General features: G+C 44.0%; 2 protein-coding genes across 3 annotated transcripts in view; both read right to left on the bottom strand.

Moving 5' to 3' along the window:
• Positions 1-2,632, bottom strand: part of fpgs (folylpolyglutamate synthase) — a 54,365-nt gene extending 51,733 nt beyond the window's left edge. Inside the window, exon 1 of the mRNA XM_080212413.1 lies at positions 2,453-2,632. Within this exon, the coding sequence (XP_080068539.1) occupies positions 2,453-2,632 (180 nt within the window). The remainder of the gene's footprint in view (positions 1-2,452) is intronic.
• Positions 2,633-7,029: 4,397 nt separating this feature from the next.
• Positions 7,030-25,785, bottom strand: cdk9 (cyclin-dependent kinase 9 (CDC2-related kinase)). 2 transcript variants are annotated; one of them, XM_080212073.1, is made up of 7 exons: positions 25,684-25,785; positions 16,776-16,857; positions 15,134-15,224; positions 14,384-14,550; positions 13,682-13,853; positions 10,867-11,015; positions 7,030-9,085 (listed from the first exon to the last, which is right to left on the bottom strand). In XM_080212073.1, exons 1-7 carry the CDS (start codon positions 25,686-25,688, stop codon positions 8,720-8,722), a joined length of 1,032 nt encoding a protein of 343 aa, XP_080068199.1. In that variant the 5' UTR covers positions 25,689-25,785; the 3' UTR covers positions 7,030-8,719. The 2 variants fall into 2 exon arrangements, with proteins under 2 accessions (XP_080068199.1, XP_080068197.1); XM_080212071.1 differs by having other exon boundaries at positions 25,637-25,784.
• Between the last annotated feature and the right edge of the window lie 236 nt (positions 25,786-26,021).

The following is a 26,021-nucleotide window of genomic DNA, read 5'->3' as shown; positions in this document are numbered from 1 at the left end:
TTATGATCGAGTCAGTTCTGTATCCGCCTTGACAGCTCACTTCTGATCACAAGCAACTTCCCTTCTACACCAGTCTGCCACGAGGGACCTTGTCAAAGGCCTTACTGAAGTCCATATGGACAACAACCACTGCCCTACCCATATCAATCATGTTCGTCACTTCCCTCAAAAAACACAATCAAGTTAGTGAGGTATGACCTCCCCTTCACAAAACCATGTTGCCCCTCATCCAGTTATTTCCCAGCACGAGTAAATCCCGTCTCAAAGAATCCGCTCCAATAATTTCCCAACCACTGACATCAGGCCTGTAATTACATGGATTATTCTTGCTATACCCATCTTAAACAAAAGGAACAACACTGGCTATTTTTCAGTCCTCTGGGGCCTCCTCTGTAGCCAGTGAGGATACAAAGATTTCTCTCAAGGCTCCAGCAATTTCATCCCTTGCTTCTTTCAGTATTCTGGGGTGTATGCCATCAGGCAGGTGATCCTTGTGCCGTACTCATTCAATCGTTTACTTCAGGCTGTGCATCTGCTTCAATTGGAAACGTAAATGCTTCACTACTTTGGCACAATAGAGTCCAGTGAATGCAGACTAATTACAGAATTTAGAGCACAGGAGCAGGCCATTCAGCCCAACCTTCCACATTAGCCTTCCAACAAGTTTCTTCCATTCATTTCTTCTTCACGTGTTGATCAAGCTTCCTGTCAAATGCATCTGCGCTATCTGCCTCGGAAAGTCTTTGTGATTCAAATCAATTTCCTTCATCATAGTTTTATATTTTCTCCACTCACAGTAGAAGTTAGTCATAGTAAGGCAGCACGGTGGTACAATGGTTAGCACCCAGGTTCAATTCCTGGCCTGGGTCACTGTCAGTGTGGAGTCTGCATGTTCTCCTCGTGTCTGCATGGGTTTTCTCCGGGTGCTCCAGCTTCCTCCCACTGTTCAAAAGACGTGCTGGTTAGGTGCAATGGCTATGCTAAATTCTCCCTCAGTGTACCCGAACAGGCGCCGAAGTGTGACGACTAGGGGATTTTCACAGTAATTTCACTGCAGTGTTAACGTAAGCCTATTTGCTAATAAATAACCTTTAAAAAACTTAAAGTTTTCCCTAAGTTTGCTAAGTTTTTCATTTAGTGACTGTGGTTTTGGTCTCCACCACCACACGTGGAAACATATTCCTGATCTCAGCCTTTATACTCTTGTATGTATTGGGTCAAGTCACGTGTCAGTCTTCACTTTTCTAGAGAAAAGCCCCAGCATGTTCAATCTCACTCGCCGTGCCAAAATCAACCATTCTAACCAAGCTTCTCATGCCTGAGACTGTGCTAGAATCAGTTTGAATCAAGGCATTCAAGAAGGAATTAGATTGCTATCTGAAAAGTAAGAATGTCAGAGCCACAGGGAAGTGGCACCAGGTAAGTGAAGAAAAAGTAAAGAAAAAGTTTATTGCCAGTAGTAAAGATGGTGGCGGATCATAAGTAATGCTTACATTAACACTGCAATGAAGTTACTATGAAATTCCCCTAGTTGCCACACTCTGGTGCCTGTTCAGGCCAATGCATCTAACCAGCCCACCTTTCAGAATGTGGGAGGAAATCGGAGCACCCAGAGGAAACCCATGCAGATACGGGGAGAACGTGCACATTCCATACAGTGGCCCAAGCCAGGAATCGAACTCAGGTCCCTGGCGCTGTGAAGCAACAATACTAACCACTGTGCCGCTCCGGTCCTACACAGAGCTAGAGCAAACATGATGGGCTGAATGGCCTCCTTTTGTGCTGAAACAAAGCTGTGGTTCTGTTTCCTATTCACTCCTGGATTTCACCGAAGATTGGCAACACTGGGCAAGGTCTATCTGGTCCAAGGACAAAATGAGTAAAAGTGATCAAATTTACCAAACAACCGTGTATAAAACAGGGAGAAAATAACTAACTTCAAATCACAAACATTCAATCTCGCCCAGTGTGTGAACTTTGCAGCAATTTTAAATCTGAAGGAGCAGCTGATCAGGAATCCTTTTGGAGGGACCAGCTGTCTGGATCATCCCAGGAAGGGAAGCTGATAGCTGGGAGGGGGATCTCAAACTGAGCACTTGCGGGAGAGAAGCTGAGCTGAAGTTTCTCCTTCATCAAAATGTCCCAGTTACTGCCCGAGGCAGAGCCGGGCGGGAGCAAGCTGAACTCTGAGAGTCTGACTGGCCAAACAACTGAGTGGCCGAGCCCCTGACTGGACAAGTGTCCGAATAACTCAGTGTCCGAGCCTTTGAGTGTCCGAATCCCTGAGTGTCCGGGTGGCCAAACAACTGAGTGAGTGTCCGGTGCGGGGAAAAGCGCGGGAAAGTGCCGGACACTGGGTGTCCGCCGGGGCCGATGACCCGCTGCCCCCCGGGCCGCCCCTCGGAGCCCCCTGGGGCCCGGCCCCCTCCCCGCTCCGCTCTCCCCCCGGTACCTGGTACTCCATCCTGGGGAGCCGCAGAGCCGCTTTAGTCGGCGTTGAGTTGTAGCTTCTCCTCCAACCGCCGCCACTGAGTGACGAGCGTCCCGCCCCCTTCCCCTCAGCCGCTCTGCGCGGCCTCCGCCCGATGAACCGCCCGGCCGCCGCCAGAGCGCGCGCCAGTCCCGCCATCATTGCAGCCACACACGTGGCTCCGCCACCGTCAACTCTGACCTCTCCCCTCCTGGCACAGTCACAGCAAGGGCGCCGCCATCTTTGCTACTGGCAAATGTAGCACGTGCCCGGCTGGCTCTTAAAATGATGTGGAGATGCCGGCGTTGGACTGGGGTAAATGCAACCAACCACCCCTCTTCGGACTGTGGGAGGAAACCCACACAGTCAGAGATCAAACCCAGGTCCCTGGCGCAGTAAGGTAGACACAGTAAAAAGGTAGCAGTGCTTACCACCGTGCCGCTCACTGGAAACAGAAATATAAAGTAATTGTGGCATGAACACACCATGAATTGTTGTAAAAACCAATCTGTTTCATTAATGCCCTTGTGGGAAGTAAGTATAGTAAACATACTAAGAAGTCTCACAACACCAGCTCAAAGTCCAACAGGTTTATTTGTAGCAAACACCACTAGCTTTCGGAACTGGCTGTTCCTCAGTTGGATGAGAGTTCTGATCACAAACATGGCATGTAAAGACACAAACTCAATCCCTGAAGCAGGATCTTGAGTTCATGTACACTATCTGTAACCCCCACAATTTGACTGGACTTGCAAAATCTCACTAACTTTTCTGTCTTGAAACAATACACATCCTTTTAACCTGTGCTTAATGCTCTCTCACTCACATTGTCTGTACCTTTAAGACTTGATTAGCTGTAAAAGATCTTTATATACCCTGTCTGTGATCAGAACTCCAACCCACCTAATGAAAGAACAGCCAGTTCCAAAAGCTAGTGGTGTTTGCTACAAATAAATCTGTTGGACTTTAACCTGGTATTGTGAGACTTCTAAATGGCTCTAAGAATTACAGGACGTTATTGAGTTCATACAGTAGCCCAGTCCCACATTTGAGAGATCATTTTTCATCTAACTCTTTATTTTGAAGGCAATATACCATGGATGCTGGAATCAGAAGCAAAAACAGAAAATGCTGGAAATTTTCAATAGTTCTGACAGCATCTGCGGAGAGAAAATAGAGCCAAGGATTATCCAGATTCTCTTTTATTCCTTCCTGGGATGTAGGCATAGTTGGCAAGACCAAGATTGCTCTTCTCCAACTGCCATTGAACTGACTGGCTTACCAGGCCATTTCAGGGTTAACCACATTGTTGGGGCTAGGGAGTCACATGTAGGCTAGGTAGGTTAAGGATGACATATTCAAGGGCATTAGTGAAACAGATTGGTTTTTACAACAATTCATGATGTGTTCATGCCACTATTACTTTATATTTCAGTTTCCAGTGGGCAGCATAGTGATACAGTGGTTAGCACTGCTACCTCACAGCGCCAGGGATCTGGGTTCAAAAACCTGGCTTGGGTCACTGTCTGTGTGGAGCTTGCACATTCTCCTCTTGTCTGCGTGGGTTTCCTCCGGGTGCTCCAGTTCCCACCCACAATCTGAAAGACGAGTGATTATCCGAAAAGGCACCGGAGTGTGGCAATTAGGCAAATTTTACAGTAACTTCATTGTAGTGTTAATGTAAGCCTTGTGACTGATAAATAAACTTTTTTTAATTAATTGAATTCAAGTTCTACCAATGTGGTGGGATTTGAGTCATATAATTCCTGCAGTGCTCAAGGAGACCATTTGGCCCATTGAGTCTGCACTGAGTCTCAAGATAGCATCTTACCCAGGCCCACCCCCAACCCATCCTGTAACTTTATGTAGTTGCCCTGCTTATTTATTCCCTCTGAACTACACATTTTAGCACATAGGCAATTAGCATGGCAAATCAACCTAACTGTCACTTCTTTGGCAAGAAACTGGAGTACCTGGAGGAAACAAACATAGACATAGGGAGAATGTGCAAACTTCACACAGACAGTAACCCAAGGCTAGAATTGAACCCAGGTCCCTGATGCTGATGTAGCAGTGCTAACCACAGTGCCAACATGCTGCCCATATCCCCATAGCCTTACCCTCGGTCTTTGGATTACGAGTCTAGTAACAGTTGTACCATTACACCATTATCTCCCTCTGCCTGCCTCCCATCTCCCTTCATATCTTTGCCTAACAAAAATCTAATTCCATATTCAGAGTGAACAATTGCAAAAGAATAATGCAGTAGTTTAAAATTACTATGTCATTACTTCTCCAATTGAACATAGTTAGATTTGGCACTCAACAGTGTGCAGGAAACAAATGTGATTGCCCTGTCCTCTCCTGAAGGTAAATGTGTGGAATGACTGTCCCTACACTGTAGATGATGTGTCACAAGTCCAAATGACATGCTGGTTAGGTGCATTGGCCATGTTAAATTTTCCCTGGTATGTGACTTGAACTTCCAGGTGGTGTTCTCAGGTATCAGCTGCCCTTGTCCTTCTAGACAGTGAGGGTCATGGACTTGGAAGATAGAATGTGTGTTATCTGGAGTTCTTCCAATTTTAGTGATTAAATGCACAACTTTCAGACATGTAATTCAGGATGATACCAGGTCCATATTTAGTAATCCAATTTCAACCAGGGTAGCAAAGTACAAATTGGATCATACAATCCCTGGGCTAGATAGGAGAAAAATCAGCCAAGGTTCCAGATGCAATGATGCTTGAAAACATGCGTATGTGAACACAGGGAAAGGAGAGGATTGAATTTAATGCTGATACCTTGCACAATCAAACAGCTTGTTGACATCAAAGGTCTGTCATACGAGAAGAGACTAAATCTGTTAGGATTATATTCACTGGAGTATAGAAGAGTGAGAGGTAGCTCATAAAAATGTATAAAATTCTAACAGGGTTAGATACAAAAAGAATGTTCCCAAAGGTGGGGGAGTCCAGAACTAGGGTTCATAGTTTGAGTATCAGGAGTAAACCTTTTAGAACTGAGGTGAGGAGAAATGTTTTCACCCAGATGCTGCTGAATGTGTGGAACTCACTACCACAGAAAGTAGTTGAGGCCAAAATGCTGTCTGATTTCAAGAAGAAATTAGGTGCAACTCAAGGCTAAAGGGATATTGGGGATGGAGGAGGAGAGAAGAGGGAATCAGGATATTGAATTCAATGATTGTGGTTGGTGTGGACATGATGGGCCGAATGGCCTCCTTCTGCACTGTAGGATTCTATAACAATCAGCTATGACCAAAAAGAATAGTGGAGCAGGCTTGAAGGGCCGAATGGCCCTCCTTTTCTTGTTTCTGGCCTACACATGAAGAATGGGGAAAGGTTATCATCCTGAATTGGTAATTCTTTCCATCCTCAGAGTTACTGCAGGACCTGAGTGTTTTGGGTGAGAGGGAGAAAATTAGAATGTAATTAGAGACATCCAATGGATCAGATTGTAGTTGCACATGGAAGGCACACGCTCCATAACGTTGGGGAAGCAGAAAGAAATTCTGTCTGACTAATTTCCTTCCTTCCTCACTTTAAAGTGACAGCCCCCTATTGTCAGTGGAAATCCCTGCATGTTGCAACCATCAGTTGCAAAAGATATCCAACATAAAAGAAATAGTCAACTTGCATTTATATAATAGAAGGCAGCAGCACGCCACCACCTTCTCAAAGGCAATTGGGGATAGGCAATAAATGCCAGCAAAGCCCACATCTCATGAATGAATATAAAGAATAAGAAGTCTCACAACACCAGCTTAAAGTCCAACAGGTTTATGTGATAGCACGAGATTTCGAAGTGCTGAATGATGAAGGGGCAATGCTCCGAAAGCTCTTGCTACCAAATAAAACAGTTGGACTTTAACCTGGTGTTGTGATACTTCTTACTGTACCCACCCCAGTCCAATGTCGGCGTCTCCACATCATGAATAAAAAGCCTCTAATGTCCCAAAGCACTTTATTTATGGACTATTAATTAAACGCAAGATGTGGGTGATTCATGGTAAACCATGGAAATGGATAAAAATTTGACTTAGAGATTTTTACAGGATGGGGCAGTTCTGAACAGGAAAATAAATAAGATTTTAAAAAAAAATCACCAGGAGGCAATGGTCTAATGGCGTTGTCACTAGATATTAATCCAGAAACTCAGTTAATATTCTGGGACCCAGGGTTCGAACCCTGCCACAACAGATGGTGGAATTTGAATTCAATTAAAAATATCTGGAATTAAGAAACTACTGATGACTATGAAACCATTATCAATTGTTGGAAAATCTCATCTGGTTCACTAATGTCCTCTAGGCAAGGAAATTTGCCGTCCTTGCCTGGTCAGGCCTACTTGTGACTTCAGAGCCACAACAATGTGGTTGACTCAACTGCCCTCTAGGGCAATTTGTGATGGGCAATAAATGCTGGCCAGCCAGCAACACCCATGTCCCACAAATGAATTTAACAAATTATTTGAGCACAACAGTGTGGCAATGTCAAGAATCCTGTATGATACAAATAGGAAAGAGCAGAAAAGCAGGGTTGTTTACAACAATTTATTTAAAAATCTGGAACCAAGTAGAATTCATATTCAACACTGATATACTTCATCACAAAATGCTAAACATTTTGCTAATCTTGCACTGCACAATGTAACAGAATTTTTCTGCTGAAATTGCTTATACTGAAGAATTGCACACTAACTGTGTTTCCTGAACTTGCTCAGGGCTGCGTTTAATTGATATTGCAGCATTGCAATGTGAATATACTCAGAGACAAAATACCTGCAGTACCAATGATAACAAAGAAATATTTTACATGGCCTGTGACCAATTTGATCTCCTGACATTAACAGAAGTCTGGATCATTAATTAAATTGCAATAAGGGGAGTTCTTAAACAAGATTTCTGTTTGATATAAACAGGTTGACCAACATCACTAGACTCCAAATACACCAATTCAAAAGTAGTTCTGCATCTTCATGAGGTCTCCCTATTAGTCTAGACTAGAGTGCAATACTTTTGGCCAGATGACCATCTTCTGACTGGTGCACTCACACAAGGGGGAAAGTGGACATTCTTCTGATCACAAGACCCAGACAAGGGTCACCACTGCATCAACTTGATTTGGTTGGGGGGGTGGGGGGGGTTCTGAAGGGAAAGAGAAGGTTGGGGAGTGGGGAGGTCAAAACACTGAGATCAAAATTAAATTGACAACTTGAAAGAACAAACTCAACCTGCTCAATTCACCTTCATCCAGCTACAGGCAGACTGGTGGATGGACTATCAGGAGCAAGGCACAAGGCAACATTTGAACAGGAAATCAGAAACCCATCATCACAAATGGAATGCATCACAAAATGGCAGTAACTACAAATCTGAAGCAACAGCTGTCCTGTGAAAAACACACTTTACTATAATTAAAAATATTTTTTAAAAAAATACCTTCAACAAAAGTGTAGCACAACCCCATTGACAGTATAGATTCCTTGAAGGGTAGCAAATTTCAGGCTATTTTTGGTTTTAGGGAAACACCACCCCATCAAGGTGCTCTCATTGATGGACGATGCAGTGGTGCTTTACCCTGATAAGTATTTCTGAATGCAGTTTCCAAATAATTCAGTACAGATATATATCTTTAAAAAGCAACTGTCCTGGCATTCAAAGATCCGAGTGTTCGATCCACAGTAAAATTAAATGAATATAAATCATAAATCTTCCCTATCTGCCTCTCCCAAGTTCCGAGCTTCTCATGACCAGTATGAGGGGGCAAGCTAGTCACAGTCCACTGTTGGATTTTTCCCTCATTCCCTGTGTATCAGAGCTCAATAGGCAGGCAACTCATTCCTCGGAGATCAGGGAACAAACCTATGCCCTAACCTTCCACTGCCAGCCCACGCACTGAGCCAGCCATATTGCCTAAGGTATGAACAGGAAGATAATATTGAAGCAACTCTACAACAATTCTAAACTGATGCGGTTGGGGGGCAGGGGGAGGCAAATATCAAATGAACCCGAGGTTAACCCAACAGAATCTCAATGTCATTTCTGGACCCTGTTTAGCTTTTGATTCCTGAAGACGTACTGCTGCCAAGGTATCAACAACTGATCAGTAATAGGCACAATTAATGCATAGACTGCTCAATATTTTTTCAATCATAAGACCTTGAATATGGCACCATCATATAAATAAAATAATCTGTTTCTTCGATTCATTAACCTCCTCATCACATTCAGAATACCCGATCAAACTCTGTCTGGTTGGCGGCTGCAGGGTTCTTGTTCTGAGTGGTTGACTGCTGAGGCATGTGGCTAGCACGCCTCCTGGGAGGAGCCAAGTATTCAAACATTGACTGGTTGTGCGTCGAGAGCATATTTTTGAGGTCAGAAGGCATGGGGTCAGTCCAGAAGAAATCGTGGTTCAGCGCATCGTCACTGTCAATCCTCTGGGCAGGGTCAAGCACAAGCAGCTTGTCAATGAGGTCCAGTGCATAAGGGTCTTTCACATAAGCCTTCAGCCGGTCTTTGACTTTTCGCTTCTGACCTTTGGGCAATTCCAGCTTTTGGTAGAATTCATACTTTTCAACATTAGGCCAAACCTGAAACAAAGAAATGTTTCATTTTCATTAAATTTGCTTTTGTCAATATCGTATCAATGGCTTCTGAGACTGTTGAAGCCACTCAGTTTAACATACAAGTTATTTTCCCTGCAACTGATCTGATTTTCAATGCACTTACAAAGTAGTTAAGTCTTAAATTATGTCCAAATGTATTTTCTCCTCCGCCCATTTTTAAATAAGCAATGCAGTGCAATTGCTCAATGCAGTGCACCACATTGTCTGCATATCTGAAGCAAGACTCCGAAAGCAAGCTCACAGCACCAACTACTAGGGAGACAGAGGAAGTGTTTCAGGGCAATCCTCAATGCCTCCCTGAAAAAATGCAACATCCCCCAATTCATGCAAATCCCTTGCTCAAGATTGTCCAAACTGGTGACAAAGCATCTGCAAAAGCATCAACCATTTCGAATATCTCTGACAGGACTCCAGTCAAGGCCAAGCACAAACAAAGAGCGAACCAAAATCAGAGTACCCACCCACCCATCTCCTCAAATCCTACCTGGGATCAGCATTGGACTTTAGGCATTGAGTGACCTCAGGACTAACAGCCCCCAAATACAAGTTACCTTCAGTCTTGAGGGATTGCCTAAGAAGAACATGCACTCTAGGTCCCTCTGTTCCTGCACTCTTTTAGAATTGTGCCATTAAATCTGTATTGTCTCTTCCTATCCCCTTTGCCAAAATGCATCACTGCCCATTTCCCTGTTTTAAATTCCATCTGCCACTTGTCTGCTCATTATGTTAGCCAATCATCTGTTGCGGACAATTCCTATCATCTTCACTGTTTACCAGTCCTCCAAGTTTGGTATCAGCAAATTTTGAAATTCTACTCCATTATCCACTATCCTGTCTTCCTCCAAACTGAAAAATAACCATCTATCATGACAAGTTACTTTCTGTCCTTAAAGCCAATCTTTTATCCAATTGGATGCTGACCCTCCAATTCGATAAGCCTCAATTTTCTCAATTAGCCTTTGACATAGTACCTGGTCAAAACATCTACCACATCACCTTCATTAACCTTCTCTGTTCCTTCATCAAAAAATTCATTTAGATTGGTGAAGGACTATCTGCCTTTTGGGGGTGGCATGATGGCCCAATGACTAGCACTGCTGTCTTGCAGCGACAGGCACCCGGGTTTGATTCCTGGCTTGGGTCACTGTCTGTGTGGGGTCTGCACATTCTCCCAGTGTCTGCGTGGGTTTCCCCCAGGTGCACCAGTTTCCTCCCACGGTCCCAAAGATGTGCGGTTAGGTGAACTGGCCATGCTAAATTGCCACTTAGTGTCAGGGGTCTAGCTAGGGTAAATGCATGGGGTTATGGGAGTAGGGCCTGAGTGGGATTGTGGTCAATACAGATACAATGGACCAAACGGTCTCCTTCTGCATTATAGATTCTATAATTCTTTTTATAAATCCATGCTGGCTCTTCTGGGACACGTTGCCACCAGTCTTCCTCATAACTTCATACTTGGAACTCTCAAATCCGGTTCCTGTCGCAGCTGCAAGAACTAAAAAAAAGCTCCAAAAACATTTGCATCCTTGCAATTTCCCTGCAGCTGAGGGGCACCTTCTTGCCAGAAATGCACTAAACGAAAGTTTTGGCAATAGAAGCAAAGGTTTACAGCACTGCCTACGTGGTCACTCAATACATTTACAGTTGCATCACATCTGAAAACTTATTACTGAATTTAACTACCATCTACATAGAACAGTTAAGCACTACGATTTGCATGTTAACCCAGAACCTGCTGGTCTTACCTCCGCTGTGATGGAGCCACAGAGCTGACTGATCAGGGTTAACTGATGTTGTTCTGTGTTGCCCTGCATTATAGGACTTCGAGTCCACATCTCCGCCATGATGCACCCAGCTCCCCACAAATCTATAGGTGGTCCATAATCTCGCTCACCTGTGTTGGAGGGCAAAGATGGATGAATAATATGATTAATGATGAAGCAGAGGGCAACTTGCAGGGCTGCTCTACTTCCTAGTGCATTACTCTCCAGTCAAGATGCTGAGATAAGATCCCCAGGACACAGGTAGCCCTTTTATCCCACCCGGGCCATTGTCCTCACATGCAAGCCCACACATTGAATGCCATCAGACCAATCTCCCACACAGATGTCACAGCTCATCCCAATTCTATCCAACACAAAGGTGTGCAGTGGTACAGTGGGTAGCACTGTTGCCTCAAAGCACCAGGGGCCTGTGTTCAATTCCAGTCTTGGGTAACTGTCTGTTTGGAATTTACACATTCTCCCCATGTCTGCATGGGTTTCCTCCAGGTGCTCCGGTTTCTTCCCCTGGATTAGACGTATTGGCCATGCTAAAATTGGCGCTTAGTGTCAGGGGGATTAGCAGGGTAAATACATGGGGTTACAGGGATAGGGCTTGGGTGGGACTTTTGTCGGTGCAGACTTGATGGGCCGAATGGCATCCTTCTGAACTGCAGGGATTCTATGAATCCATGGACACTTCCCGTAAGGATTATTAGATAGCTGCTGCCCTGCCTCAATTATTCTTTCATTTGATTAGGGAACACAAGCCAACTTCTGGCATACATCATGATGGTTCAAGAAATTACCAACAGTAACGTGAGAACAACAATTCGCACTGCATGAGTAGAGAGTGCTGATTGGTTGAGGCATTGCCATGGTGAATGCAGCATGAAACAGTTAACTGCCCAGCTTTGTTCAAGTTTAGACAGGCCCTGTCTTTTGCAGACAGGAGGAAAACATCCACACTCTAAGCTTTTTTCAACTAAACAAAGATGTGGAGATGCTGGTGTTGGACTGGGGTAGGCACAGTGAGGAGTCTCACAACACCAAGTTGAAGTTTGGAATCACGAGCTTTTGGAGCACTGCTCCCCCCTCTTCCATACATCTGATGAAGGAGCAGCGCACTGAACGCTCGCAATACCAAATAAAGCTGTTTGACTTTAACCTGGTGTTGAGATTTCTTACTGTACCCAACCAAACAAAAGCTTAGAGAAGTCATTCCTGGTTCATTCCTCAGGATAATGCCATGACCACAGTCAATCTGTTTAGTTTGAGTTGAACAAAGCAGGGTAATTATCTAAATGCAAAATACCACAGATACTGGAAATCTGAAATAAAACCTGAAAATACTGGTTAAACTCAGCAGGTCTGGCAGCATCTGCGGAGAGAGAAACAGAATTAATGTTAAGTCTATATGGGTCATACGATACGATGGAAGATATATTCCAGGCCTCCATTAACTCTGCAGCACCAAACTAGAGATTTACAAACCTACAAAGATGTGCAGGTTAGGTGGATTGGCCATGCTAAATGGACCCTTAATGTTGGGGGGATTAGCAGGATAAATACATGGGGTTATGGGGATGGAGCCTGGGTGGGATTGCTGTTGGTGTAGGCTCAATGGGTCAAATGGTTTCCTCCTGCACTGTAAGGATTCTATATCAAACATTCATACAAAAGTAGAGTAATTCAAGCAAGTAATTACAGGATAACTAACCTAAAATCCATTATGGTTTAACGTTATTCCTTGGCTTGGCTGCAAAAACAATCATTACACCAGCCAAAGAAAAGTGTTATACAACCCATCCTTCTTGATCCATAGTCTTGTAGGTTACAGCACTTCATGCACATAGCTAAATACTTATTAAACGTAATGAATGTTTCTGGTTCTATCACCCTTTTTCAGGCAGTGAAAAACCATCCTCCAACACTATGCCCCAACAGAGTCAACACCACCTGGAAAAACTATAGGGAAAATATGAAAAGGTCCCACTTGATACAAATCTCTCTTAGCTACAAGAGGTTTGCACACCATCAAATTCTGCTCCATAATTAGTATTTTCACCTGTCATGGAGACCACACAAGTCCTAAATATTCAGCGTTCTGTCAAACATTTATGTTCTTTAAAATACATGGTGTCTATGACTGATTCTAAACATGGTGTGGATGTGCCGGCGTTGGACTGGGGTAAACACAGTAAAAAGTCTGACAACACCAGGTTTTAGTCCAACCGATTTATTTGATAGTTTGTGAGTTTACTATCAAATAAATCGGTTGGACTAAAACCTGGTGTTGTCAGACTTTTTACTGATTCTAAACAGCCTGTCATGGAACGGTGCCTAACCATGTGCTGAACAGGAAGACAAGTCACAGCTTGTGACCACGTAGCAAAAGTAACACACTGACACATTACAATACAAACCATGATATGTATCTACTTTTAAATAAAGGTTTATTAAACTTCTATCACTTCTTCAACATAGTAACTTGAGCTGGGGAGAGACAAATTATTTAATACATTCATAACCCAAAGCTAATGTCCTCCAAGATTGAAGTGATTTGATGACAAGTTATGGTCAGTTATTATGATTAGGCAACGCCAAAGTTCAGCTTTCAAAACCTATAAGTTGAGAGGGTAAGGGAACCTGGAAGGTCACAGGGTCCACAATGATATTCTGCACACACCCCATTCCCTGCAAATATTTACCCATGAACCCCGAGGGCAGATGGTGTTATTATCACCATGGCGTATTCTGGCCAAGTTGGTCACGTTTGGTAGAGTTTGAGGTAACCCACCTAGCAGGAGCTCCGGTGGCCGGTACCACAGTGTCACAACCCTGTTGGTATAGCGGTTCGGCTGGCTATTCTTGGCCAGGCTAAATGCTCGAGCTAGACCAAAGTCAGCCAGTTTCAGCACACCATCCCGAGTGATAAGGACGTTGGCTGCTTTCATATCTCGATGCAAGATCTGGAGGGAAAATGCAAATATCAGCATAAAGCAAATGGCATCAGAGTAATTTGCATGAGTATTTATTTCTCCAAAGACAGGATCCTGAGCAGAAATTTCTGTGTAGTTTGACCTGAGATTCTCATTTAAAACACAACCCTCCGCAGTTCAATGATGCTGCCTAGTGTTACACAATTTGCCTGTTAAAGACTCAAACTTAACCAACACCTTAATGATGTGACACACAAACTACGAGTAGGCCATTCAACCCCTCAAACCCATTCCACCATTCAATAAGACTACGACTGATCTGAACATTCTGCCTATACCCAAGAACCTTGACTCTCTTGTTATTGAAATAATCCCCATTTACCAGAGCTCCAATTCCTTTTACGTAGAAAGATATTAAAAAAGCAGAACGTACTTAGCTTTACAGTGCTTGATTAACCACGTAGCCACGACCAAGACTTTGGGCTTAACTATACCAAAAGCCACTAACTCAGCAAAGGTAAATCAAACCAGATGAGGTCACCCACTTCACTGCTTCTCACCTTGTTCCGATGAATGTAGTAGAGCCCGTTCAGTAACATCTGCATCACCTTCTTAATTTCTGCCAGTGTGAACTTCACGTTGGCGTTGCTGAGCAGTCCAGCAAGGTCATGCTCACAGAAGTCAAATACCAGATAGATGCTGCCCTTGTAACGGTTATACTGTGTGGCTGCAGGAATTAAACAGCAATATATATCACTGTCAGGTTTAACACCACCATCCCAGGTACAAGAACATAATTTCCTTTTGTTCGGCCAACAAGAGAGATTATAAGGAAACAACAGGCAATACAATTCCAATTTGGGCAAAAACCAAAATTTGTGTGGGAACTTCAACTCAGGTCACAGGCTGGAATGGGCAACATTGTTCCCAAGCTAGTAAGGTGTTTGGCTCATATACATATAATAAAGAAAGAGCTAATATCCATGCTTGCTGTAACTGAAGCATGGCCACTCAAATTGGGGAACAAGTCACTCCATTCAAGCAAACATGATGGAGAAATGTCATGATATTTCCCTCACCAAATGCATAGTCGGGCCAGACAAGCACTTGACGTGGAGTATGGACAGGGTATATCTGGACATATGACTGGAAGTATGTTCATAAAATATGAACTTATTCCATGAAACTTGCACACCAACTGCTATACACGTTACAGCTAATTGCAACAGGAAGACCAAGGTATTGTCTGGCAGTACAGGAACCACTAAATACACCAAAAGCCACTGAATTGCAGTTTGAAACAAGCTTACCTTTGGTGCGGCAGATTTCAATGAGATTCACTACATTTTCATGCTTCAGCAGTTGCAGGATTTTTATCTCCCTCAGGGCCGTGATGGGAAACTACCAGAAACATTAAATTAAAATGAATATGCATTACAATCTTGTGTGTAAATACTTCCACACATTAACAGCTACTGAGTAAAATATTAATTTACAACTAGGAACTGGAAATAAGATTTATGGATGAGGAAAAGGTTCCCATTTCACATTTACAGACCAAAGGGTAACAAAGTGGTTAGCACTGCTGCATCACATCACCAAGGACCTGGGTTCAATTCCGGCCTCAGGTCACTGTCTGTGTAGAGTTTACACGTTCTCCTCATGTCTGCATGGGTTTTCTCTGAGTGCTCCGGTTTCTTCCCATGGTCCAAAGATATGTGGGTTAGATGGATTGGCCATGCTAAATCGACCCTAGCGTCAGGGGAATTAACAGGATAAATGTGTGGAGTTACAGGAATAGGGTCTGGGTGGGATCGTGGTCACTAGACTCGATGAGCCAAATGGCCTCTTTCTGTGCTGTAAGGATTCTATGATTCAAAAGCAACACATAGGAGGGGCTGTTACATTACAATAAGAAAGTGCAAATTACAGGAATATTGTTCACAAATAAACAGAAGGACCAATTATAATAAATAAAAATCCCTGCAGCAGCATGTAGAGAGTGCAATTGATAAAGGCCTGCCTCGTGCTGTACTGGCCCACATGGAGCCCAAGGCCTGGCACATAAAATAGGGTTGGAAGTGGAAATGGACGAGAGAATTGGATACAACCCTCTAATGGGTCAAGGCTTAGAATTTCTACTCTTGGCTAGAAGGTAACTGGCAAGACAATCTCATATTCTTCTGCTTTGAACATTTGTTAATGGGATATGAGCATCACTGGTAAAGGAAGCATTTACTGCCCATCCTCAATTGCCCCAAGAAGGTATTTGTGAGCCGCATTCTTGAACCATTGCAGTCAGTGTGGTGTAGCTACTTAACTGTACTGTTAGAAAGGAAACTCCTAGATTTTGACCCAGCAACAATAAAGGAATTGTGATATATTTTCAAGTTAGACCATGTACAACATGGAAGGAAATGTGCAGATGACGGGAACCCGACGCATCTGCAACCCTTGCCTTTCCAGGGATAGGGATTATAGGTTTGGGAGCCATGACAGAAAAAGCCATGGCTAGTTGCAGTAATGCATCTTGTAGGTGGAATGCACTGTAGCCATGATGTGATGCACCAGTAATGGAGGTAGCAAATGGTTAAGGTGGTGGATGGAGTGCTGATTAATTAGGCTGCTGTATCCTCAAGCATCTTGAATGCTGTTGAAGCTGCATTCATCCAGGCAAGTGGAGAATATTCCATTACACTTTATGCCTTGAAGATGGTTTACAGTGAATCAGAAAGGAAGTGACTCGCTGTAGAAATCCTAGCCTCTGACTCAGTGAGGTAGCAAGGGAGATCAGTGCCCTTAGTTGCGAAGAAACATGAGCCACAGCCTATTATGTTGAAACCAGTAGAGTCAACATACACAAATGTCACACTACTGTGACTCAACCCATCACCAGGCTTTCAAAGGAGACAATATTAACTTTAATATCCAGGCTAACTTAACCCTACATACCCCTTCCTTTTCATTCTCCATCAGGACCTTCTTCAAAGCCACCTTTTTGCCCGTCTGTCGATGACGTGCTTTAAAAACCTCCCTGTAAAAACAACCAAAGCACCATCAATCCAAAAGTTCCAGTGACTAACAGAATCTCCCAGAATTACAGCCAAATAATCTAATTCCATAGGAAGAGAAATGGATCAGAGCAGTTACAATTTTGTAAAGCAGCGATTTTAAGAGGCAACATTTTTGTATACTTATAGGTCCTGAACTCGACTAAGCAGAACTTCATTGTAAAACTGCAAAGTGTTATAAGCATTGCAGGAAATAAGATATTATTCAGCCCATTCTCTCACCGTCACACAATGCCTTCAGAAGGACTTCTTGAAGTTTCACCATGTTTAGTTAGTGTCTATCTGTAAAAGAGAGATTCACACCAAGGCTTTGTGCTTCCTGAGGACACCCTAAATATTTCACAACAAAATACTGCCAATTCTATGCATCTCAAAAAATGAGAAACAGCAAATGAGATGAACTGGGTGAATATTCTTATTTTTGGCCGAGGGAGGGTTTGTTAGACAAGGACAGCAATCACATCATAATAACTTAACAAATAGGTGCAATCATGACTGACTTTTACTTTAATTGCACTTCCCTGTCCACTCTCATATTCCTCAGCTCCATGAAACATAAAAACTCTATACATATCACCCTTGGACATGTCCAATGATGGAGTGTCCTCAGTCTTCCGGTTTAGAGCTTTTCAAAGATTAACAACCCATCAAGAAATGTGATCTCATCTCAGTCTTAAATGGTCACCTCCTTATCCTGTGGCGATGTCCAGATTACCCAGCTAGGGAAGCAGTCTCTCAGTGTCTTCCCTGTCAAGCCCCAACAAAACCTTGTATGTTTCAATGAGATTGCTTCTCAGCATTCCAAACTTGAGAGAATAGACACAATTAACTTAGCTTCTCATCATAAACACTAATCTAGTGAACCTCTATGGTACTGCCTTCAAGTATATCCTTCCTTGGGTACAGAGACCAAAACTATGCTCAGTGCTCCAAGTGGTGTATTACCAGATCTCTACACAATTGTAGGAAGATTTCCTTGTTCTCACTCTAGTCCCTTTGCAATAAATACCAACATGTTTTTGCCTTCCTAGAATCTTACAGTACAGAAGGAAGCCATTCAGCCCATCGAGTCTGCACCGACCACAATCCAGGCCCTATCCCTGTAACCCCACGTATTTATCCTAGCTAATCCCCGACACTATAAGGCAATTTAGCATGACCAATCCACCTAACCCACACATCTTTGTAGGATGGGAGGAAACTGGAGCATCCGAAGGAAACCCACACAGACACAGGGAGAATTGTGCAGACTCCACATAGACAGCGACCCAAGCTGGGAATCGAACTTGGCGCTTTGAGGCAGCAGTGCTAACCACCGTACCACCCCTGATTCCCAATCAAAAATCGCTTTTATATTCCTGTAAAAGCTCTTACAATCTATTTCAAAGTTCCTGGTTTATTTATTCTCATTCTTTGTCCCTTATTAACTTTTTAGTTGCCCTTTGCTCGTATCTAAAACACTACCTAAGTGCTGCCTTTAATCGTTTACTATCGCTAACTTCTCTAGAACGCTGCAAATGGATCTCTTGTACAACATTTCTGGTTTTTAATGGAATGTGTTTTTTGTTGAAAATTTTGAATCATTTCTTTAAATGTTTACTTTTGCAGAAGGCCAGCGGATGCCTGTCATTTCCAACGAGCAGACTTGCTGACCATGGGGCCCGGTCATACTGTTCCGTCCCTCACTACCACATTGAGGTCACCAATCGGTAGCTTGTTATCATAGCTGGGTGCCTTAAACAGTTTGTCCTGCAGTTGCTTCATCTCCCACCTCCTGTGTCTGCCTCAGCTGGTACAGAAACTTGCACAATAGTGACTTTGGTGTGCGCCTTGTGTGGACTCTGATGGTGAAGACGTGATGGCTACTGGCTTCCACCTTGCTTACACTTGTACTGAGCATCTGTTGAGTATGAGCTCAATTCCACTGGTGTTCTTCTTGTCCAGAGTACAGGATCGTCAGGTCCCCAGTGCTGATCCATCCTTGGCCTGTCCATTACATTTCACTGATGCCGAAAGCACCCTGACAAGATTGATTACATATGCATCAGCAGTAGATGGAGGACATCCCAACAAGATGTCTGCATGTATCGGGGTGCTATTTAGGATTGGGTCACAACCTTGTGTTAGGCAACATCCACCTGAAGCTGAAGAAGGCAACAATCATGAAGTCATGAAGGCTGTTTGCAATGCAGAAACGGAAGGACAAGAACACAGACACGTCACACTTCCAGCTGACCATCTCCAACAGATCCAAAGTACTTATGAAGTCAGGGAACACTGAGCAACAGTGGGAAATCTTCAAAGCTTAAAGATTAAAGCGTCATCATCAGGTGAACTAATCACCAAAGAATGTTGGATCACTGACCCAAGGCAGAAGTTGACTGATGAAGAAGAGCAAGAGGAACCAGGGAAAGAACACCGAACATAGACAACAAGTATAGAAGACTGGATAGAGGAAGAACTATAGGAGATGAGCGAGAATAGAGTAAAGAAACAGCAAGGCACAAGAAGCAGTAAATGGAGGCAGCTCCAAGGTACTGCACAGGAACTGACTAGTTCAAAAAGCAACACCACCACAGCAAACAAAGGCAAGGACGATAAGATGTTAATGATAGAGGTGCGTGTGGCAGGGGAGCTGGAACACTTTTGGGAGGTCGTCAATCAACTCAGCCTCACATTTGAATTCAAGGACAGCACAGAGCTATCAAGTATCTGAAAAACAACAAGGCAACTAGGATAGATGATATACCAGCAGAGCTATTGAAACATGATGAGAGCACCTACACACAAAGCTCACAGACCAGTTCAACAAGACCTGGGTTGCAGATAACTGGAGGCAAGGAGTAAACGTCAAACTACCAGAAAATAGAAAACCTCAGTGACTGCAACTGGACTTGCATAACACTGACGTCACATGGATTTCAGCATGTAATGAAAGCAGAAGTAGACAGTACTCTTCATGAGGGATAAGCAGGTTTCTGGGCTGGCAGATCACAGAACAAAGCCTAAAATATCGGAAACCGCTTATCAACTTCTCTGAATGCAAGGCTTTGGATAGCATCAATCCGCAGTCACCTGAGTACATCGCAAGGCCTTATGGCATTGTGGAATGCTATATTAACATCTTAAAAGCCTAATACCCCAGCTCGCGCTGCTACATCAGGACTGCAGAGGCATCATGGACTCCTTCAACATCACCACAGGAGCACGACAAGGTTATATATTCTCCCCACTGCTTTTTCTCTTGGTTACTGATTTTGCCATGATGGTAAGTGTAGAATTTGGTATCCTGTGGCAACAGCACCAGCTGATGGGCCTGCATTTCGCTGATGACATCGCCTTGCTGGTTAAAGAATCACAGGCTCCCAGACATGACCAACAGTCTTGATAATAGTTGCACCAATGTGGCTCTGCATCAGCTGCAAGATGACCAAGACAGTGATGGCTGCAGGACATCAAGGAGATACTCCTCCCATCATTGGCAATGGAACATCAAAATCATCAAGCACTTCCTTACGTGGGAAGCAACAATTCCAGGGAGGATGATATGGAGATTGCGCTCACATCCAAATGGACAAAGTAGCATTGGTCTTCCAGAAGCTCCACAGACACTAGACATTCAACACCATCAACACAGCCATGAAACTGTGACTCCACATGTCCACGATAGTACAGCTGCAATCTATGCCAGTGAGACAGCAAAGATGTCACATGCGATAGACATCTTTCACCAGTGCTGCCCACAACAGATGAAGAGACAGCATCACCAACGAAGTGCTATAGAAAACCAGTTGGAGCTGCATGCAGGACCTTGTGACCACTGAGTGGCAGGACATGTATTTCACTTCCTGGATATTTGTCTTGCCAGACTGGCAGTAAAATTGTCACCACCACCAAATCACGACAGGGCTGGTCTAAGAAGACCTGGTAAAGTACATTTAGGAAATTGCGATGGACCCGGTCAAGTGGAGGAGATTTATTATCCATATTTCCTCTGGCTCCATTCAGGACAAAGTTTGTCTTGAAATGTTTCCCACTGCTTGTTTACTGCCATACCTTTCAGTCTATTTACCCAACCTACCTTATCCAGCTCCCCCTCCTTCTAAGTAATTAGCCTTGTTTAAGATCTTTGTTTTGGATTCAAGATTGTTGTTCTAAAAGACTGAGGAGAGACTGAGGGATTTGGGGTTGTTTTCATTAGAAAGAAGGCGGCTAAGAGGGGATCTTATTGAAAAATATAAGATGATTAGAGGTTTAGATAGGGTGGACAGTGATAGCCTTTTTCCTCGGATGGAGAAAGCTAGCACGAGGGGGCATGGCTTTAAATTAAGGGGGGGTAGTTATAGGACGGATGTCAGGGGTAGGTTCTTTACCCAGAGGGTGGTGAGGGATTGGAATGCCCTGCCTGCTGCAGTTGTAAATGCGCCTCGTTTGGGGGCGTTTAAGAGATCCGTGGATAGGTTTATGGATGGAAAGGGATTGGTTTAGGTTAGAGGGTCATTGTTTTTTAACTGGTTGGTGCAACATCGTGGGCCGAAGGGCCTGTTCTGCGCTGTAATGTTCTATGTTCTAAAACTTGATATAGAATTAATTGTATTGTGATCACTTTTTTCAATGAAATCACTAACTAACCATGTCTCCTCACACAATACTAGATCTAAAAATAGCTCCACACTAGTTGGTTCTAGAACACATTGTTGTAGGAAGTTACTATGAGAGCATTCAACAAACTCCAGACCGCCCTTGTCAATTTGATCCATACAGTCTATCCGAAGACTAAGTCCCGTGAAGTCCCTCATGACTATTACACAGCCTTTGTTACAAACTCCAATTATCTCCCAACTATTCTCTCCCAATGTTTCCTGAGCCTAGTCGTTCCTAATCATCACCCATACTGATCCTATTCCTGATCCTCTGGGCCAAGATCATTTCTGTTCTCAAAAAATCCTTTATCAAGGCAACTCTCCCTTTGCCATTCTGTCTGTCTTTTCACAACTCTAGAATAATTATTTCTCAATCTTGGTCACTTTGCAACTAATTGTGGAGTCCACTAGAGGTAGACAAAAACGTCTACAACGGACGAAAGGCTTGAATAAGGCACTCACTGAGTGTTAAAATGGGTGGTGCGAGCTTGTAGGGCTGAAGGGGCTGTCTCCTGTGCTGTGCTGTTCTTTGTTAATCTCTGTAATGGCAATTCTATCAAACCCATGTTTCTTTATTTGTGCTGCTAATTCACTGACCTTGTTCAGAATGCTTTGTTCATTCAGATAAAGAGCTATTAATTTTACATTTTTAATGTTGCCCTTTACGTGGACCTTAGTTGCTGATGCACCATTGTTGTTAAACTCCCTGGCCTTTCCTGCCCCATGTTTGTCTTTCCAAATCACTACACTGCTCTATCGCCTTTGATTTTATCTTTAGATTTCTAAACCTCCCTTCATCTGACCTCCCCCCATTCCTTTTGTATGGATCTTTTACACCAACCCCTTCAATATTTAGATAAGGATTTAGCAATCAATCATTCAAAAAAAAGACACACCAAAGTCAGTCAATCAGAGCAATTTGTTTCCAAGAACATCATCCATAAATATATTAACCCACAACAAACTTCAGTAATCCATAAAACCTCCATTCTTAGAATCATAAATCAGACAGTGCAGAACAGGCCCTTCAGTCCATCGAGTCTACATCGACACAACTCCATCTAATCCCATTTATTAGCACTTGCCCTAATGGCGTGAATATAATGATGTGCTAAGTGCTCATTCAGGTAGTTTTTAAAGAATGTGAGGCAAACCACCTCTACCATTCTCCCAGGAAGCACATTCCAGACCACACTGCTTTCTGGGTAAAAAAGGGTTTCCTCACATCCCCCCCAAACCTCCTGTCCCTTACCTTGAACCTATATCCCTTGTGATGGACCCTTCAACTAAGGGGGCACTGCTCCCTATCCACTTTGTCCATGCCCCTTATAATCTTGTACACCTCAATCAGATCTGTTCAAACAAAAACGACCCAAGCCTACCCAAACTCCTCATAACTTAAATGTTCCATCCCAGACAGCATCCTGGTGAATCATCTCAACACTCCCTCTTGACCTCGAATTACATGAGCCGGTTGGCAACTCTCCCAAAAGAAACTTGAACATATTGAAAACAATTGTGTGCACCAACATCTGAGAGAAAGCCCCAGTTAAAACTGCAGTTTAACAATGGGAGATTCAATAAAGGGACAAAACACAAAATATTATCTTATATACAGTTACTCACTTCCTATTTCATTTTAACCTCCCCCCCTCACTTATGACAAGAGGTTACATGCTCATGCATGGTCTTTTAAGAGCAATTCAATTCTCTCAACCCTGCTCCTTCTCACTAACCCTGCAATTTCTCCCCCTTCAAGTTTTTAATCAATTCCTTTTTTAAAAGTCACCATTGAAGCTGCTTTCCCCGGCGATTCAGGCAATTCATTTCACTCCACAACACCTCACTGCATCAATTTTCTCTTTGTGTTCCTTTGTCAATTTCCTTGAATGCATGTCCTCCGATTAGTTTCCCTCGTGGCACAAGAGACAGTTTCTGCATCCCTAAATGTAACTTCACGCTTTCATCAGCCACACATCTGCTCATTTCATCTGTTGCTGCTGCCCCCCCCCTCCCCCGCCCCGCCTCGTATCTGCATAGGTTTCTTCCCACAGTCCAAAGATGTGCGGGCTAGGGTGATTGGCCCTCATGTTAGGGGGACTAGCAGGGTAAATATGTGGAGCTACAGGATTAGAGGCTGGATGGGATTGTGGTCAGTGCAGACTCGATGGACCAAATGGCTTCCTCCTGCACTGTAGGGATTCTAATCGTTTACTACATTTCCAAATTTTATGCCACCCACAATCTTTGCAATTGTGTTGTTTACCCCTGCTTCAGCTCACACCAAAAAAGAGCAGTGTCCTAATACCAACCCTTGGGGAACACCAAATGCAAAAAATTTCTCCACAGTCTGAAGAAATAGCCACTCACCAGCACAGTGAGAAGGGGAAGATGACTCAACCAAAGGCTCAGGATACAGCCATACTCAGGAAGTTAGGGGTTGGTTTAGGTTTCCACCCACCACTGTTTACAATCTACAGCCGCCACCCATACAGAGACACACACACAAGACCATTTTGGTGTTATTTAGCCAGCTGAGTGGAAATATCCAAGTGACCACAATACTAAATAGAGAGGAGGCTATTGAAGCTGTTCCGCCATTCAATAAGATCAAGGCTGATTCGATTGTGGTTTCAATGCCACTTTCCAGCCCACCCCTTCACAACCTTTGACTCCCTTCTCAATCAAAAGCCTGTCTATCTCAGCTTTGAATTTACTTAATGATGCAGGGCAGAGAATTCCAATGATTCACAACCCACTGAGACAAGAAATTCCTTCTCAGCTCCATCTGAAACAGGAGACCCACATTCTGAAATGACACATCAGGTCCCTCGAATCTGTCTGACAAACCTCAGAATCTTACATATTTCAATATCACCTCCTCTTCTAAACTCTAGTGAGTAGGGTCCAAACCGCTCAAACTTTTCACAAAACAACGCATTCATCCCAGGAATCAATCTTCTGAATGTCACCTGAACTGCCTCCAGTGCAAGTTCCAACCTCCATAAATAAGGGGCCAAAACTCTACATAGTCCTTTAGATGTAGAGTCACCAATACCTTGTACAACAAAACTTTGATAATTTTACACCCTAACTCTTGAAATAAAGGCTAACATTTCATTTACCTTCCTAACTATATGCTGTATCTGTTTATCAACTTATCGTCAATCGTGAACAAGGTCGCCCAGATCCCTCTGCACTGCAGAATTCTGTAATCTCGCTCTGTTTAAATAATACCCTGCTTTTCTAATATTCTTACCAAAGTGGACATGTTCACATTTTCCCACGTTACACTCCATCCATCAAAGACAACTTGCGTTCATATGGCATCTTTCACATGGCAAGTACCCTGATGCATTTCAGAGCGTTAATTTCAAATAAAAGTTGACAGAGTCACATTAAGGAGATGAATACGGAAATACTTTGTCAAAGATGCAGAGAATTGGAGTGGACCAAGTGGACTGAGGTACAAGAACTGTATCAAGAGGAGCCACTGGAAGCAATCCATTAGCTATGAAGCATTTTGGGATGTTCTGAGTGTGCCAGAGAAATGCAAAAGCTTCAGACAGGAGCAGGCCCTGTACAGATGTCCCAGCTCTCCAAACTCCCTCAGAACCCAGATCCTCCTTAGATTGCACCGTCCAAGTAACAATAACAAGCCTGGAAAGGGCCATATCCTTCCCTAGTCCCCAATCTTCATCCCAGTGCTTCTTCACTCCCTCAGTGCCCCATTTCTCCCCTTCTCCAGGCCAGTGCCCCATCCATCCCCCTGCTCCATACATCCCCCTGCTCCCCCAGTGCCCCATCCATCTCCCTCCTCTCTCCCAATGCCCCATCCATCCCCCCAATGCCCCATCCATCCCCCTCCTCCCTCCCAGTACTCCCATCCGTCCCCCTCCTCCCTCCCAGTGCCCCATCTGTCCCCCTCCTCCCTCCCAGTACCCCATCCGTTCCCCTCCCTCCCAGTACCCCATCCGTTCCCCTCCCTCCCAGTGCCCCATCCATCCCCCTCCTCCCTCCCAGTACTCCCATCCATCCCCCTCCTCCCTCCCAGTGCCCCATCCGTCCCCGAAGCCCCGGCTCCCCACACCAGCCTCACCCGAAGGTGCCCTGCCCAATCTTCGCCAGCTTCTCGTACTTCCCGACCTCATCGCAGAACTGGAAATCCAGCGCCTCGTAATGTTTGATCATGTCGGCGCTCAGCCGGACACTCATCCCGCCATCCGGGCACCTCGCCATCATCTGCTTCCGGGGGCGAAGGACTGGCTGCTGCATGCCGGGAAGCGCCCCACTTCCGCCGCCACCGCCAACAGCGGCTCCAGGCGGCCCGGAGCGGCACTGCAGCCTATCGGGATACAATGCAGAGAGGGATTCATTCATTCGTGACTCGAAGAAAACTCAGATTTTCCCACTTTTTTGTCTTCCCCTTTATTGTGAAATCCACATATACCACCATTTTTAAGCACTATCATTTTCACACTTAT

The sequence above is a fragment of the Carcharhinus amblyrhynchos genome, chromosome 25 (assembly GCF_965287045.1).
Source record: "Carcharhinus amblyrhynchos chromosome 25, sCarAmb.v2.hapA, whole genome shotgun sequence".
NCBI classification, from domain to species: Eukaryota; Metazoa; Chordata; class Chondrichthyes; order Carcharhiniformes; family Carcharhinidae; genus Carcharhinus; species Carcharhinus amblyrhynchos.
Note: the sequence above shows the minus strand (reverse complement) of the source record. Positions and strands in the feature narration are given on the sequence as shown.